This window comes from Protomyctophum parallelum (assembly GCF_964188405.1).
Source record: "Protomyctophum parallelum genome assembly, chromosome: 13".
Classification (NCBI taxonomy): Eukaryota; Metazoa; Chordata; class Actinopteri; order Myctophiformes; family Myctophidae; genus Protomyctophum; species Protomyctophum parallelum.
Genome location: NC_139708.1, coordinates 27351371 through 27370343, shown reverse-complemented (window position 1 = coordinate 27370343; position 18973 = coordinate 27351371). Strand labels below are relative to the sequence as shown.

Below are 18973 nucleotides of genomic sequence, written 5' to 3'. Positions count from 1 at the left end.
CAAACATTGCTCCTATGGCTGGAACTATCCCATTGAGATAGAATGAGCACATCCGCATTCCATTGTTACAATGGGAGTCGACGCTATAGTGTCGCCACTCTCTTACTAGAGTGTCCTTGCGATACATCACTGAGGATACGTCCCATGTACGTCCATGCCATGTTTTTGTTTTTTTTAGTTATTGATGGATAGGTGTGGGGCTTTGTATTAGTGGTTCCCAAAGTGGGTTCCACCAGGGGGTCCCCAGCTAAATTATAGTTTGGAACCAAATGGACCCTTAAGGGTCTGTATCTCAGAAAAATGGGTTGCAAAAATCGTGGGACAACAATTAGAAAAAATAATTCTGGTGATGTTAGTTGCTGATAGGGGGCCTGGTGTGCTGGATGTGTTATTTAACACTGTGTGAGCTTGTAGATCTGTTTATTTAACACAGGTAAATAGTTGCTGATAGGCGTCCTGGCGTTCCGGACATTGTCTTCATTTCAGTTTCCTAGGTAAATGATGTGTGGTACTCTGGTTACATAATTAAATTGGTTCATTTTTGGTTTGTATGGTTTTGGGCATTTTGCCATCCTGAAAATGATTCATTCATGTATTGCCAGAGGCACTTTGGGTGTCTGGGTACATGTTCATGGGTTTTCCCACAACGGGGACATTTTAACATGCAATCAGCTAAACTAAAGGGCTTCTGCCAATAAATGAGTCATTATCAGGATGCTCAAAACACACACACACACACACACACACACACACACACACACACACACACACACACACACACACACACACACACACACACACACACACACACACACACACACACACACACACACACACACACACACACACACACACACACACACACACACACACACACACGGTTTAGGACAGTGGTTCCCAAAGTGGGGTCCGGGACCCCCAGGGGTCCTTGAGGGTGTTCTGGGGGGTCCCCAGCTGAATCATAGATATAGGAACCAAATGGACCCTTAAGGGGCTGTAACTCTGATGGATCCTTACAGGTCTGTAACTCTGAGAGTGTAACACATGGACCCAAATGGACCCTAATGGGTCTGTATCTCACTAGCTAAATGCAGGAATTAATTATTACCTTGGCCTGGGACTATCTGCCTTAGCACACTGTGTCATTGTTTGCATTAATTCATCAATTAATTAATTAATTAATCTATACATTATTGAAGACTGAAGGGTGTACTACTAGTACTACTACTAGTACTACTACTACTAGTATTGAAGTACTAGTGTTTGTTGAGTATTGAAGACTGCAGAGTGTACAACAACACCAAGTTTCTTTCAACTCACTTCCAAATGACAAATTAGCAAAGATAGCACCCCGTAGCATAGCAGCAGCAGACAGCATGGGCACAATCAATGAAAATACATTCAGCAAAATGTCCAAGTATGACAATTATGACCTTTGATGTCTTGCCTCTTCAATCAGGTAGTAATCCATTATTGTCACAACCTGGCCCGTGGGGCCATGACAAATGGAGGAGGATGCAGGCAGTGTACAATTATTAACAAAAGGTATAATAACTTTACTTTACTTATTCTTACAAACAAAAGAGTGTGGGATGTGTAAGTCAGTAATATCAGTAGTGTCAGTGTGGATGTGTGATCAATGTAGTGTGGGGTGTTGTATGGTGTGTAAATCAAGGCATAAAGTCCAACAAACAAAAGGGTGCTGTCATCTGGAGGGGATTGTAGAACCATGCACCAACTCCTTTATAGAGTTCCAGGGAGCAGTGACCAGGTGCTCCAAATGCACCTATGATTGGGTTGGGGAAGATGGGAACCTTGGCCGACGCCTACACATAGATCTGTGAGGGGAAACCAGGGGGGCAGTCAGACAGATATTTTGTGAAGCCACTAAGGAAATCGGGACTTCCTGAGAGTTCATCAAATAATTGTTGTGGCGCTGTCATTGGGTCCAAAAAAAAACATCTCCATAGAGGTCCATGTATTTGGGCCCAACTTCACCTAGACTGTATTACCTTAATAAACATGGTCATGAATACTTTCTGCTTCCAGTCACTAGTTTAAAGTCTCATTTCTCATGTCATAATATTCTTTTTGGAAAATTATGGTCCCGATTTATTTAAAGAATGACCATAAGTCGCGTATGTTCTGAGGGTGTGGCTACCGTTACAGTCTATGATCGGGAGCCACCCCCCATTCAGTCAAAATAAAAACCAAAGAAGAAGAAGGGGGGAAGTCCTTCAAGTCCCGCCTCGTTGTCTGGGCCAGCCAATGCTGGGCCCAAACGGATCTAGAAAGATGGCGATTTACAATTCAAGGACTGACTGGCTTCATCTTACGTCCATATCAGACCCGGGGAATGCTTAGTCCATATTTTTTTTACAGTCTATGGGGGAAACACATAGATAGGGGAGTACCGGTACAAAGGGACACAGACAACACAGGCCCTAGGCCAAAGGGGAAGTCCTCAGCATACTGTTGTTCAGTAGCCTACTGGCTTCCTTTATTTACAAACACTTTGCAATAAACCTTTGACATTTAATTGTGAGGCTAATGTTTAGGATACTCTCAGAGAGACTTCTCCTTTATGTTTAAATCATAAACAAAGTCTACAAAGACATGTTTCTGGTGTAAAGAAAAAACAATCTGCCTCATTCTAGAAACAAGCACCTGATATCAGGCCTCAGGCAGGCATGAGCAATCAATCCGTGCAGGTACAGATGGACAGACTAGGCAGTGCCAGTGCCATCATGATCATTGTGTGACAATTCTTCTATCTTGAATCCTTTTGCCAGCATCATTCTTGTGAGAGCAACAAAGGGAGTTGTCTGTTAGTTTGTATTATTTATGTTGTTCTGTAAAAGTGGTGGTATTAGGGGCTTGTGTTTTTGTGTGTACCTAGACTGAGCGGGCGGTAGAGTTTATGCTATCTGCGCGCTGGTTGTGGTGGGCTGGGCTGGTCTGGGTGGGGGGGGGGGGGGGGGGATGAAGTGCCCACAACAGACTCACAGCAACACAAACTGCAATAAAGCAATACAATTATAGTTACACTAGCTGTAGAACCAAAATATAACCAAAATAAGAAGTTATGGCAGTTACAATAAGTGAAGTCTGAAAAGTCTGACACTTTGTATAGATCTACACTTAGCTTTTCTTTATTTTACCTCCTCTCTGTCTGTCTGTCTGTCTGTCTGTCTGTCTGTCTGTCTGTCTGTCTGTCTGTCTGTCTGTCTGGGCCTGACGTCTTTCCAATATGCACAGAGCCTATCTGTCCACTGGGGGAGCTATAGAGCTAGTCTATAGAGAGGAAATGATGCCAACATTTCTGTTTCTGCTTTCACTTTCTGTTTGATGCCCACCTGCCCCCCCCCACTCCCCACCATCATGCCTTTCACTACACATGTTAACTAAATGTTATCAGATCTACAAGCTCACACTCTGTTAAATAACAGACCTGCAAGCTCACACAACGTTAAATAAACAGATCTACAAGCTCACACAGTGTTAAATAAACAGATCTACAAGCTCACACAGTGTAAAAAATAACAGATGTACAAGCTCACAGATTTAAATAACATATCTACATGCTCACACTTTGTTAAATTAACGCACTCAAGAGTTAAAGACCTAATAAGGGTCAATTTGTTGACCAACTCTCCATCATTTAGCTGGGGACCACCTGGAACCCCTTCAAGGACCATTGGTGGTCCCCGGACCACCTGGAACCCCCTCAAGGACCCCTGGGGGTCCCCGGACCTCTACACCTCTTTATCTCGAGACCCAAAGGAGAAATCTGGGGTCCCACATTTGTGAAAATAGCAGATCTACAAACTCACAACATGACGCAGTGCCACGTGGTGTGAGCTTCTAGATCGGCTGTTTACACTTAAAAAGGCTTTTGGATTTTAGCTATTTATAATTTTACATTTTTATTAAATTCTTTTGAAAGAGGAGAGGAGAGGAGAGGAGAGGAGAGGAGAGGAGAGGAGAGGAGAGGAGAGGAGAGGAGAGGAGAGGAGAGGAGAGGAGAGGAGAGGAGAGAGTTTAATACAGCCAGAGAGAGGAGAGGAGAGAAAAGAGGAAACAGAAATCCAGTCACCCATTCAGTGGTTTTTGGTTTGTGCCTCAATAAGTGGATGCCAACATTTCTGTTTCTCTATATCATAGATCTGATGCCCATGAATCATGCCCATCTGATGCCCCCCAACACCCCCCCTCCCCTCTTAATACCTTTCACTTTTTACACACTTAAAATATATAAAGCCAGACACAAACACACACAGACACACAGCAAGGCATACTGAAGTACCGACACACACACACACAAACACACACAGACACACACACCAAGGCATATTAGGTACAGACACACACACACAGACACACACAAACCAAGGCAATTTACAATTTAGGCATTTAGCAGACGCTCTTACATTAAGCAAGAACGAGGCGTATTGAAGTACCGACATACACACAGGTGAGTTTGTAAATTCCAACAACTGCAGTGTCGTGCTAGAGCCGAGAGGGCTTTACTTTAAGAACTAAAGCTGTTTAAGTTTTACAAAAACTTTTATAATTATTATACGTACCCTACAGTTTTCAATGTTGCGAAGAATTATCTCCAGCTAAGCTTTCAAATGTACAGATTATCATTTTGATATTATTTTGTTTAAAACTATCTTAACTTGTCTTACTTTAGGCTGATCCTATAGTTTACTGAGACGCTAACTGTCTCTTTGCATTCTATGATCCTAGTTTACTGAGACGCTACACTGTCTCTCTGCATTCTATGATCCTATAGTTTACTGAGACGCTACACTGTCTCTCTGCATTATTTGATCCTATAGTTTACTGAGACGCTACACTGTCTCTCTGCATTCTATGATCCTATAGTTTACTGAGACGCTACACTGTCTCTCTGCATTCTATGATCCTATAGTTTACTGAGACGTTACACTGTCTCTTTGCATTCTATGATCCTATAGTTTACTGAGACGCTACACTGTCTCTCTGCGTTCTATGATCCTATAGTTTACTGTCTCTCTGCATTCTATGATCCTATAGTTTACTGAGACGCTACACTGTCTCTCTGCATTCTATGATCCTATAGTTTACTGAGACGCTACACTGTCTCTCTGCATTCTATGATCCTATAGTTTACTGAGACGCTACACTGTCTCTCTGCATTATATGATCCTATAGTTTACTGTCTCTCTGCATTCTATGATCCTATAGTTTACTGTCTCTCTGCATTCTATGATCCTATAGTTTACCGAGACACTACACTGTCTCTCTGTATTCTAGGATCCTATAGTTTACTGAGACGCTACACTGTCTCTCTGCATTCTATGATCCTATAGTTTACTGAGACGCTATACACTGTCTCTCTGCATTATATGATCCTATAATTTACTGTCTCTCTGCATTCTATGATCCTATAGTTTACTGTCTCTCTGCATTCTATGATCCTATAGTTTACTGTCTCTCTGCATTATATGATCCTATAGTTTACAGAGACACTACACTGTCTATCTGCATTCTAGGATCCTATAGTTTACTGAGACGCTACACTGTCTCTCTGCATTCTATGATCCTATAGTTTACTGAGACGCTACACTGTCTCTCTGCATTCTATGATCCTATAGTTGACTGAGATACTACACTGTCTCTCTATAGTTTACTGTCTCTCTGCATTTTTATTCTTCATATTTGGGTTCATATAAAGTTGATAAAAAACGTGTTTACAATACGTGTAACAATAATAGACCGTCAAACAGACAGAAACATACTTTTATATTGAGTCACGTAATAAGTTTGATATGTGAGTCATAATAGTTTTACTAATCTGTGCACGTGTACGTGCGTGCATGCGCGTGTGTGTGTGCGTGCGTGCGTGCCTGCATGTGTGTGTATGTGTGTGTGTGTGTGTGTGTGTGTACGTGTGTGTGTGTGCGCATTAGCTTCAGGGCAGAACAAGCTGTATATTTACATGAGTCACACATATTAATTAAAAGATATTTTGATACATTCTTTGATTTATTGTCAGATGAAAGCAGGTTTCAACAGTCCAATTAGACGTCTGCTAGGGCTGGAGATTCACTCAAATATCAAGATTTTGTTAATGCCACAATATTCAAAATCAGTTTTAAAGTTGATAATTGATTTTAAAAATATATAAATGTTTCTGACTGAGGCTAAGTCATTGAATCAGGGAATCAGTTTATCAGTAGTTTAAGGGATAAGGGCTTTAGCATGAAGTTTAAGGGATAAGGGCTTTAGCATGCAGTTTAAGGGATAAGGGCTTTAGCATGTAGTTTAAGGGATAAGGGCTTTAGCATGTAGTTTAAGGGATGAGGGCTTTAGCATGTAGTTTAAGGGATAAGGGCTTTAGCATGAAGTTTAAGGGATAAGGGCTTTAGCATGTAGTTTAAGGGATAAGGGCTTTAGCATGTAGTTTAAGGGATAAGGGCTTTAGCATGTAGTTTAAGGGATGAGCTCGGGCTTTAGCATGTAGTTTAAGGGATAAGGGCTTTAGCATGTAGTTTAAGGGATAAGGGCTTTAGCATGTAGTTTAAGGGATAAGGGCTTTAGTGTCAGTAATGAAAGCTCACATCTGACACGTCTTTCTAACCATATGAAAAACACAACTTGACCATTGCCCTTTGACCTCTCTCTGTCGCAGCCAGCCATCTAAAGGTCAGAGGTCACCACCATGTCTTCATCTTCCATCTTCATCATCACCATCCTCTCCCTCCACCTGGTGGCGCTGATGGTTGCCATGCCAACATGCAACGACAAACTCAACGCCAACCAGCTGACCACAGCGCACCACCTGCTCAGAGATATGGTACGATGTTATAATTATTCATTAGTGTTAATTAACTTAGTTAACAGCCTGAAGCCTAAAGCCTTAGTTAACAGCCTAAAGCCAGGCTATTCTTTTTTGGGGGGGGGGTGTATTACTTACCTTTTAGTAGTCACAGCAGGGACGTGCACACATAGACATCAAAGGGGGCTTCAGCCCGTGCCCTTGTACCCGTCTGTAAAACAACTGCCCTCTCCAGACCACGAATGCAGTATTTACTACATGGTGGAATAAATGCAAATGCCCTCCTCTCCTTTCCATGCCATGCTGGAAGGAAGGCAGCGTTCAGGAGAATTGCTCTTTTTCCAAAGTCTCCTGAACTTGAACAAATTTATTTAGAAATCCATGTCGTTACACACCGCATCACCTCTATAAGTGCTATGAGTGCTGGGTTGCGCCCCCTAAAATAGCCGATCTACAAGCTCTCTCTTGAGAGCTTGTAGATCTGCTATTTTCGTCCAAAAGTGCCCTCTTACGGCAGCCCCTGCCTCTCTTGGAGGAGTGGGGTTCAGGTCTCACTCCACGTCACGCACCACATTCACAGAGAAACAACTTCACGGACGCGTGGCGACGTTTCTAGTCGATGTACAGTAACATAGATATTATACAGTACATTGACTGTATGTATGTACTGTATACACATATACAGTAGACACACATATATACACACATATATACACAAACACAGTACACATATTACATATATGTATAAAATAAATGTCTTCCTTCCAGGCAGGTCAGTTTCCTGCCAACTGTCTCAGTCCTCAGAACAACGTCGTGTCAGACTTCCCTACAGACGTATTCAACACCACGGAACAGGTACGCACGCACGCACACACGCACGCACGCACGCACGCACGCACGCACATTTTAATCATTTATTTATGTCCACATAAGAGATACAATACAAGGACACAAATATTGACAAGGTGCTGTACAGAGTGCAATCAGCAAATCCCGGACAAATACCCACACACCCTTCTTCAGGGGTACAAGGAACAGCGTCTTCGCCATATTTGGCGGCTACCAATAGTGGAAGAGATTGCACAGAATTTCGCGAGCCGTTTGGCTGTATTGGCATCCCAAGTTGTTGGAAGCCTCTTACAACCAAACTGTGTACGTGTCCTATAGGCTGCCGAAGATAAACACCAGTAGCCTAGCTCTATGATGGACTGGAGGAGTGGCTGGTACTTAACCCATTCTGACCTGAGATCAGATTCATACGAGGTTTCCACTGGACACACACTGGTCTGATTAACCCATTCTGACCTGAGATCAGATTCTAAAAATGTCAGTCGTTCTTGGATTTTTCAAAAATAGCAGACCTACAAGCTCATAGCGCGCCACTCGGTGGCGCGCTATGAGCTTCTAGATCTGCTATTTTTCAATAGCTAAAGCATAACATGATGCTAACACCAAAATGGGTTCCCGTTCAGAATGACTTTGGTCATAAAGGCTTCCTCTAAGCTAGAAACAAAGGTGCAGGCCACTTCAAGAATGAACACACACACACACACACACACACACACACACACACACACACACAGAGAGATAAACGTGTGTTTTCTTCTTCTAGTGCTCTCAGACGTCGCTGGTTGTCTACGAGACTCTGCGCAAAATCCACGTCCTGTTCCTAGACGCGGAGGAACTTCCTGTCAGCTACTGGGACGAAACCAAACACGACGAGTTCCAGAACATCCTGTTCAGGATGGTGGACGAGAGCTGTGTATGTCCCCTACACCCTACACACTATACACTACACACTATACACTATACACTACACACTATACACTACGCCCTATACACCCTACACACTATACACTATACACTACACACTACACACTATACACTACACACTATACACTACGCCCTATACACCCTACACACTATACACTATACACTACACACTACACACTACACACTATACACTACGCCCTATACACCCTACACACTATACACTATACACTACACACTATACACTATACACTACACACTATACACTACGCCCTATACACCCTACACCCTACACACTATACACTACGCCCTATACACCCTATACACTATACACACTACACACTACACACTATACACCCTATAGACTACACACTATACACTATACACTATACACTACGCCCTATACACCCTATACACTACACTCTATACACTACACACACACCCTATACACCCTATAGACTACACACTATACACTATAGACTATACCCTACACCCTATACACTACACACTATACACTATACACTATACCCTACACCCTATACACTACACACTATACACTATACACTATACCCTACACCCTATACACTACACACTATACACTATACACTATACCCTACACCCTATACACTACACACTATACCAGGGGTATTCAATTAGATTAGGCCGGGGGCCACAACAGTAGAATGATTGTGTGTGGGGGGCCGCACAGTGTGCGCGCGAAGCGCGGAAATTTGTGGGTTCTCAAAATGCTTTTTGTGCTCAAACACGAAGATTTATGTATATTTCCGCACAGTAATAAGCAGGATAATATGTCTATACAGGTATATGCCATCTTAGAATAGATGTAGGCCTAAACCTATTTGACAGTGCATAAACAGCATTGCTTTGACATTAACGACCATCAGCTGGACGGACACACACACACACACACACACACACACACACACACACACACACACACACACACACACACACACACACACACACACACACACACACACACACACACACACACACACACACACACACACACACACACACACACTCTGCTGTGGGCAGTTCAGAAACCCGTCCACGACCACCAGTGACAGCATCGTTAAGGCAGATTGCATTGTAAACAAGATTTATTTACGTGAGAATAGTTTATCAGACTATAAAGATCAGATTACATAGAGCAGTGATTCCCAAAGTGGGGTTCGGGGTCCGGGGACCCCCAGGGTCCTTGAGGCAGTTCCAGGGGGTCCCCAGTGAAATGGTTTGGAACCAAATGGACCCTTATGGGTCTGTAACTCTGAGAGTGTACAAATGGAACCAAATGGACCTGGAACAGGGTTTATTATTATGAGAATGATGGCTTCCATTTTCGCATTGCAACTTTTCAGGACTAGAAAGCCTGCAGTTTATATTAGCTTGGATTCTCCATTGATGTCACTGTTGGGTGGGTTTCTGAACTGCCCACAGCCCTCCTATGTGACACAGACCGAGTAGAAAAAAACGTGTCATTTTATCATGATTATTAGTGAGGACCTATATATGAAGATAGGTTGAAAAGTGGTCCTTTAATGATTACCGTCATTATGGTAATCTCACAATTAATATCGCACACACCATACGTACCTGTAACTTTTATTATCCCTCTTATTATTCTCAACAAAAAAAAAGGGGGGGGGTTTTCTTTTTCAAAATTCTTCCAGGGGCCACAAGGGGGCACTCCTTTACTTTATTTACTGTAAATCGCTCTGGATTAAGAGCGTCTGATAAATGAATACATGTAAACTGTGTGTGTTTGTTGTTTTCCAGCTGAAGACACAGGTTGCCGGTTCCATTCCTCCTCTAGAGTCCTTCTTCAATAATCTGACGACACACCTGGACACAGACACACAGGTACGACAACACATCTGCACACAGACACTATGACAACACACCTGCACAGACACACAGGTACGACAACACACCTACACACAGACACACAGGTATGACAACACACCTGGACACAGACACACGGGTACGACAACACAACTTCAGACAGACAGACAGACAGACAGACAGACAGACAGACAGACAGACAGACAGAGGAAACTCCACACTCTCTGTAAAAAAAATGGGAGGGTGGGTTTAATGCGAGGGTGGGGAGATGGGGGATTTGTAAAATTTTAGAAAAGACTGTATATTGCTGCTCAATCAGACCATGTTTACTAAATCTCTCTCTCTCTGTCTGTCTCTCTCTCTGCCTGTCTGTTTCTCTCTCAGGTGGACATACAGTGTGTGTGGGAGGGGATTCGCAGAGAGTTGATCGACTGTCTGCGGTTCATCCTTCACCATTTTGACAGCTGTCTGTCAAAGTATTGAAGGATATCAATCATCCATCCATCCATCCATCCATCCCTCCAACAATATTTAAAACTTATTTATTTATTTGTTTATTTGTTTATTTATTTGTTTATTTATTTATTTATTTATTTAGCATTGTAATAAACGTTTTCTATCGCCTGTATATTTATTTTAATAAATGTTTTATATCTCCTGTATATTTATTTTAATATTCTTTTGTATCTGCTGTATAGCTTGTATTCAAAATGTTTGCTATAAATAAATAAATTATATTTTCAATATATTTTTTTAAATGTGTGTTTATTTTTGTTAAAACATTGATAATAAACTGTGTGGGCTCTCTGGAAACCTACTGATGACATCATCAGGTAACTCCATATATGGGCCTAAACCTATTATGACATCATCAGGGAAATCCATATCTGGGCATAGACGGACGACCGACCGACCGACCGACCGACAGACAGACAGACAGACAGACAGACAGACAGACAGACAGACAGACAGACAGACAGACAGACAGACAGACAGACAGACAGACAGACAGACAGACAGACAGACAGACAGACAGACAGACCGACCGACAGACCGACAGACAGGGCAGATAAAGATGAACATGTTGAAGGTTGAACTAGATTTCTGGCACGACAGAAATTATATGTGGAAGTATTTATAGATGGCGGGGAAAAAAAAGTTGGTGTAATTTAGAAGAATAAATGTAAAGTGTAGAGAAGTAGTGTGTGTGCTCGGCCACACTCACACAGACACGTCACGTCACGTCACAGGCACACATGCGCAAAAAAAGCATGGAATACCGATGTGTACATTACAGAAAATCCCTGTTAAACTTTCCAACAAACACGGGTAAACTCCTGATTTGTACCATCACACCTGTATATTACCGTATATTAACTGTATATGCTGCTAAACTTGAGGTTTACGGGCAAAATACAGTGCCCATAATTGCCCGTTAACTTCATTCATTCATTTCACATTCTCTGTCACTGAATAAAGAAACCAGCGCCTCTTTCACCTGACAAATATCACCGTGGTCATTTCTTGTTTTTTAAAGGGCTCTACATCAACGTTAAAAGTCCATATATAGACGTGGCTGCCATGTGCCGTCACATGCCATGTCCATATATAGACATGGCTGCCATGTGATGTCACAGTGACATGGCATGTCCATATATAGACGTAGCTGCCATGTGACGTCACATGGCATGTTCATATATAGGCATGGCTGCCGTCAAGTTATGAAAACAATGATCGGTGCAGGAATCACATTTTGAAACAGATTAAAAAGTGACGACATTCATTTTCCTCCATCGTCGTCGCTGCTGCTAGGGGAAAGCCCGCTGCGCTGTCTCTTCTCTTGTCTGGAGCCGTGTGATAAGAATAACGTTTTTCGGGTGAAGAATGGCCACGGGTCCATTTTCCATGAGTTCTAACGCATCCACGAAAGACGATGGCATCCTTATCGGCGACAGGGTTTACTCGGAGGTGTACCTGACCATCGACAACTCTCTCATCCCGGAGGAGCGGCTCTCCCCGTCGCCGTCGATGCTCGACGGCCTCGACCTGAACACTGAGACCGACCTCCGCATCCTGGGCTGTGAGCTCATCCAGTCTGCAGGGATTCTCCTCCGGTTACCTCAGGTGGCGATGGCGACGGGACAGGTGCTATTCCATCGATTTTTCTACTCGAAGTCGATCGTCAAGCACTGTTTTGAGATTGTTGCTATGGCTTGTGTGAATCTGGCCTCCAAGATTGAAGACGCACCGCGACGAATACGAGACGTCATCAATGTTTTCCACCATCTACGTCAGATATGGGGCAAAAAGAGTTCAAGTTCATTGATACTTGATCAGAACTACATAAATACCAAAAAGCGAGTGATCAAGGCAGAACGAAGAATCCTGAAGGAGCTGGGCTTCTGTGTACATGTCAAGCATCCACACAAGATCATCGTTATGTACCTTCAAGTCCTGGATTGTGAGAAGAACCCGACACTAGTTCAGACCGCCTGGAACTACATGAATGACTCCCTAAGGACAAATGTGTTTGTGAGGTTTCAAGCTGAGACCATTGCCTGTGCCTGCATATACCTCGCTGCCAGAGCTCTGCAGATACCTCTGCCATCTAGACCTCACTGGTACCTGCTGTTTGGAGCCAATGAGGAGGAGATGAAGGAGATCTGCATCACTACTCTCAAACTATATAGCAGGAGGAAGCCCAACTATGACCATCTGGAGAAGGAGGTAGAGAGACGGAAGATGTTCTTGGCGGAGGCTAAGCTCAAGGCCAAGGGTTTGAACCCAGATGGAACACCAGCCCTCTGCAACGTGGGTGGCTTCTCACCCGCCTCCAAGCCCTGCTCCCCCAACATGGTCAAGATGGAGGAGAAGTCTCCCAACCTCCAGACCCTCAAACCAGTTAAGAAAGAGCCAGATAACAGGACCGTCACCCAGGTCACCGTGAGCCCACACAACGGGTTAAGAAAGGAGGCTAAGATTGGGAGGAACAGCAGCAGCGGGAGTGGTTCTCGTTCTAGAACACTGTCTCGCTCCAGATCACGCTCCCCTCGCAGACACTACAACAACAGACGCAGTTGCTCGGGGACCTACAGCTCCCGATCCCGTTTGCGCTCCCACAGCCGCAGCCCGTCTCCGCGACGACATCAGCCCTCGCCTCTGCTGCCCCACCTCAAGACCAAGGTTGGTCACCACAGCAACAGTGACTCCAAGTCCACCAATCGCCATAACAACAGCGGTGGTGGCGGATCGAGTCACAAGAGGAAGCGCTCGTGCTCCAGGTCACGTTCTCCCATCAAAGAGAGGGACAGAGAGAGGGAAAGGGAGAGAGACCGGGATCGCAGCGCCTCTGACCTCTCCAAGAAGCACAAGCATGAGAGAGGAGGTCACCACCGGGGGGACAGGAGAGACCGGGAGAGGTCACGCTCCTATGACCGGGACAGAGACCGCAGCCACAAGAGCAAACACCACAGCAGTAGTAGCCACTCTGGGCACAGCCGCCATCGAGCTCCATTTAGAAAATAGGTTTGCAACCAGCCCCACGGCAAAAGCGTTGCTAAATTATCAGTCCTATAGAAGGAGGTGATATTCTTGTCTACAGTGCAACTTTAAACCTGATTTTGTTTTTTTCCTGCATTTAATCATGGCTGACAGAAATTGCCCAAATCAGTGATAACTAGCCTGATTTACACTTGATTGTGCGCTGGTGTCATGCACCAAAAGTCAATGAGAAATGTTATAATGCCATCAAGTCCCTTTATCAAGGCTCCAGACCTCCCAAAACAAACTGGTCAGGCTCCTACTTGGCCTCACCCCCCGAACCCACCTCACCCCTGCCCACTTTGACAGGCTGGGATGGCTTAGGGTCGACGACAGAGTACAGCATCTTGCAATGGGTCTGGTCCACAAGATTCGATACACCACCAAGATACCCATGTACCTGTCTAAATACTTCCTTAATGTAAACGAAGTCCACACCCACAACACCAGAGGGAGTGCAACAAACCATGTACAACCCAGATTCGGCACAAACAAGGGACTAAATTATTTTCGCTCCTATGCCACCAAAATGTGGAACGCCCTACCAACAGTCATTAAGACATGTGAATCCCTTGACTCCTTCAAAACCGCTCTCAAAGGGCACCTACGGATGGCTGCAATTCGAAACTGGCCTCTGTAAAATCTGAATCCCCCCCACCCCCCATTTTCCCTCACTGTATATTGTATCTTTTCCCTTTTTTGCTTCCCATATGATGAATTCCTGTTCTGTACTTTAGCTACATAGAAATGTCTATTTGTATGTCTCTAAATGTCTGTATGTCTTTAAATGTGTTGATGAATTGAACAATGTGGACCCTGTTGTAAACAAGTGTAATGCTTAATTGGGTCATCCACTCACAGTTGACAGTCTTTGTATTGAGTTTGTGCTTAAAATGTACTGTAAATTCTACAAACTGTTAATAAATATTTCAATCAATCAATCAATCAATCAAGTTACCAGTTTCCTGTGTTCAGATTAACGAGTATAGAACTGGATGGTTCCCGCAACAATTTGGGGTGAAACAAGGAGACATACTGTCCCCAACATTATTCTCCATTTATGTAAACGATTTAGCCCTCAAAATCAAAGCTTCAGGCTTGGGATTTACAGTTGGCGATGAGCATATTATTATATGACATAGTCTTACTTGCTGAAAAGGAGAACGTTCTGCAGTTAATGTTGAATAATATTGTTGCAGACTGGTGCTGGAAATGGAGACTGGAAGCAAACCAGGACAAAACCCAAATAGTACACTTTAGACAGAAAACAATACAGAGAAGTTCAGTTGTGATTTAACTTTAATCTGAATTCACATCAGTCACATTTAAAATGATTTAACTTTAATCTGAATTCACATCAGTCACATTTAAAATGATTTAACTTTACAGCATATATTAACTCTATTATATTATTCGATCTCTGAAACAGATCAACTTGAATGATTTAATTCAATTAGCTTTCTATTTGTTTAATTAAAACAAAGTCTACTATGAGGAAATTAAACATTAAAGGGACATTTCACCGCTGGAAGAAACTGCAGTCACTCAATGGTAACAGTATTTGTAGAAGGCAGATGGGTCCATTTGGTTCCATCTGTACACTCTCAGAGTTAAATTAAATTTGATTTTACAGAGATATTACACACGAAAACCGCAGGAAAGTGTTTATTGTCTCCTAAACATCCCATTCAGGACGGGAACCCCTTTTGATGTTTTACGCATTAATAGCAGATCTACAAGCTCGTAGTGCGGCACTCTGCTATTTTTGAAAAATCGTGAAAATGTGTCTCAAATCTTTGAATATACATACATATACATCAGTTCGTAACTCAAGTCTTTGCTTCTGGGGGGTCCCTGGAACTACATATTTTCAGATGGGGGTCGGCGGCCAATTATATATCATTTTTGGGGTCCTTTTTTTATTTTTTATTTTTTAAGATATTTTTTTGCGGCTTACGCCTTTTATTGATTTTTGAAGGGACAGACAGTAGGCTGACAGGAAACGGGAGAGAGATGGGGGGATGACATGCAGTAAAGGCCGTGTCGGGTCCGGGAGTCGAACCCGCGGCACACTGCGACTGGATTACCAGTCCGGTGCCCAGACCGTTACGCTACGGCCTGGGCCATTTTTGGGGTCCTTGACATGAAATATTCAGAACCACTGATATAGAAACATGAGGTTTTTCAGAAAAAATACATGTTTTTAAGAAGACTTTTTTCATTTCGACGTCAGGCCTAAATGGGTTAAAATAAGATCCGGTTGCAAAAGGGGTGAAGTGTCCCTTTAAGTCAAATATTATAAAAGCTTGGTTATTATTTCTGGTTGATGTTTTTAATACTTGGAGGTGGGAGGGGCTTGAGAGACCCATCTAGCCTTCCGATTGGCCGACGTAGCTCTCGGGGAAGAAGCCCCGCCTCCCGTCGTCGGCCACGCCCTGGCACCACCCGTCGCCGTGGCGATGCGTCAGCGCGATGACATCACCTTCCTGGAAGGAGAGCTCGTCTTCCTTCAGAGCCTCATACGGCCACAGCGCCACCACTGGACGGGAGGAGATCTACAGTCATTATACAGAACTACTGTATAATGTTAGTTCTGTAACATTATACAGTTACAGAACTACAGACAGGAGGAGAACTACAGTTACACAGAGAACTACAAAACTATCTATAGTCCCACAGCGCCACCAACTGGACAGGAGGAGTAATACTCTTTTACCTTTCTCCAGCAGAGGGGGCGTGGCGTTGGGCTCAGGGGGCGTGGCGTCCATTGGAGGGGGGAGGGGCATGGCAATGTCATCAAATGGGGGGAGGGACATGATGATGTCATCAAACCCGCCCACGTCGTCAAAGAGCGGGGGAGGGGGCAGGGCCGGGATCTCCAGATCTAACGGGATTGGACAGACTCGTGGTCACATGTGCACTTCTGCCACCAATCAACATGCACTGTTGTATTTATATTTATGTGCGTGTGTTCATTACCCAGGTGTTGCAGTGTGTGTGTGTGTGTGTGTGTGTGTGTGTGTGTGTGTGTGTGTGTGTGTGTGCGTGCGTGCGTGTGCACGTTACCCAGGTGTTGCAGGCGAGCAGGAAGCGAGCGGAGGCGAGGAGAAGAGCAGCCAATCAGGCGAGAGGAAGCGGAGGGAGGGGCCACAGGAGGGGGGTAGGAGGGGGGAGGAGGGATCATGACTGACATGAGAGAGAGACATAGACACACAGAGAGAGAGAGAGAGAGAGAGAGAGAGAGAGAGAGAGAGAGAGAGAGAGAGAGAGAGAGAGAGAGAGAGAGAGAGAGAGAGAGAGAGAGAGAGATAGACACAGAGAGAGAGAGAGACATTGGGTGCGCTCGGAAATGAAATGAGTCAGGAATGTCCTCAGCTTTTTCCGTGCGCTGAGCGGTCAGTAGCGGTAGGATGGGACAGTGAGGTCACTGAGCCCACCCGGGGTGCAGTAGGGTGGGTCAGTGAGGTCACTGAGCCCACCCGGGGTGCAGTAGGATGGGACAGTGAGGTCACTGAGCCCACCCGGGGTGCAGTAGGGTGGGTCAGTGAGGTCACTCAGCACAAAGCGCAGAAAGCAGGTCAATAGACTGTTTAAAATCATATCATTCACAAAGACTAACATACTGATTACTTCAATGTCTGCAGTGAGTGTTGATTTTGTTGACTAAAACTAAGACGAAAAAGTTTCGTCGACTACCTTTTTTCACTGATGAAAACTAAATGAAAACTAAGCTACGATGACAATCTCAACAAATACTAACTAGACGTTAGGAAGGGACTAGTGGAGAAGAGATCCAGTATGAGTCATTTTACACTTGGTTGCATGCTGGCACGTGTAAAATCAGTCATTACGGCGACATCAAGGCGAGATTTAGTCTGATATCATAAGAATTTAGTCGACTAAAACTAGACTAACACTAAAACATTCCAGGTGCCAAAAACAACACTGGTCTGTATGAACACAATGACCTTCATTTATCAATGTCTTAATTTCATTGATCAATGGAACGTGGAACCAGATTAATTAGTAAATTAATTAGGTAGCTAGTTTTTAATTGGTTAATTAGGTAGGTCATTATTCAGCTACTGAACTTGGCCGGCGGCCTCCCAGAAGCTTACGTGATTGGCTGATTGGCAGGAAGAGAGCTTACGTGATTGGCTGAAGAGAGAGCGAGTAGCTGGGCGAGGGCGGAGCCTCAGCGAGACCGAGCGAGCAGTGGAGAGAGAGCGACGCCCACCTGACCTCCTGACCTCTGAGAGAGAGACAGACAGGTAGGCAGAGAGAGAGACAGACAGGTAGGCAGAGAGACAGACAGGTAGGCAGGGAGAGAGACAGACAGGTAGGCAGACAGACAGACGGGCGGGCGGGCAGGCAGGCAGGCAGGCAGGCAGACAGACAGACAGACAGACAGACAGACAGACAGACAGACAGACAGACAGACAGACAGACAGACAGACAGACAGACAGACAGACAGACAGACAGACAGACAGACAGACAGACAGACAGACAGACAGACAGACAGACAGACAGACAGACAGACAGACAGACAGACAGACAGACAGACAGACAGACAGACAGACAGACAGACAGACAGACAGACAGACAGACAGACAGACAGACAGACAGACAGACAGACAGACAATTAGGCAGAGAGAGAGACAGACATACAGACAGACGGGTGGGCAGAGAGACAGACAGACAGACAGACAGACAGACAGACAGACAGACAGACAGACAGACAGACAGACAGACAGACAGACAGACAGACAGACAGACAGACAGACCGTGAAAAAAAAAAAAAAGCTTTAGGTAGCTTATAGCGTAGCTATGGGGTGATTGACAGCTCCCCCAGCCAATCGGGTTGCAGCTTACCGTCTTCATCTAGAGGTGGAGGAGGGGGCGGGGCTGGCAGGTCCAGCTCTGTCTCCTGATTGGCTGGAGGAGGCATGATGTCATCAGCAGGAGGCGGG

At 44.4% G+C, this 18973-nt stretch overlaps 2 protein-coding genes across 3 annotated transcripts in view; one reads left to right on the top strand and one right to left on the bottom strand.

Annotated features, from left to right (window-relative positions):
- Window positions 1–12296: 12296 nt before the first annotated feature.
- On the top strand, window positions 12297–13987 carry LOC310868584 (cyclin-L1-like; the record flags this gene model as incomplete). Its single annotated transcript, XM_083779039.1, has 1 exon — window positions 12297–13987. Exon 1 carries the CDS (start codon window positions 12347–12349, stop codon window positions 13985–13987), a length of 1641 nt encoding a protein of 546 aa, XP_083635165.1. The 5' UTR covers window positions 12297–12346.
- A 2220-nt stretch (window positions 13988–16207) lies between these two features.
- Window positions 16208–18973, bottom strand: part of abi3a (ABI family, member 3a) — a 13837-nt gene continuing 11071 nt past the window's right edge. For both annotated transcript variants that reach the window (XM_083780710.1, XM_083780711.1), the window contains exons 9-11: window positions 18876–18973; window positions 16719–16886; window positions 16208–16541 (exon numbers count right to left, since the gene is read on the bottom strand). The exon at window positions 18876–18973 is cut by the window's right edge and continues 19 nt beyond it. In XM_083780710.1, the coding sequence (XP_083636836.1) occupies window positions 16372–16541; window positions 16719–16886; window positions 18876–18973 (436 nt within the window). In that variant the 3' untranslated portion in view covers window positions 16208–16371. The remainder of the gene's footprint in view (window positions 16542–16718; window positions 16887–18875) is intronic.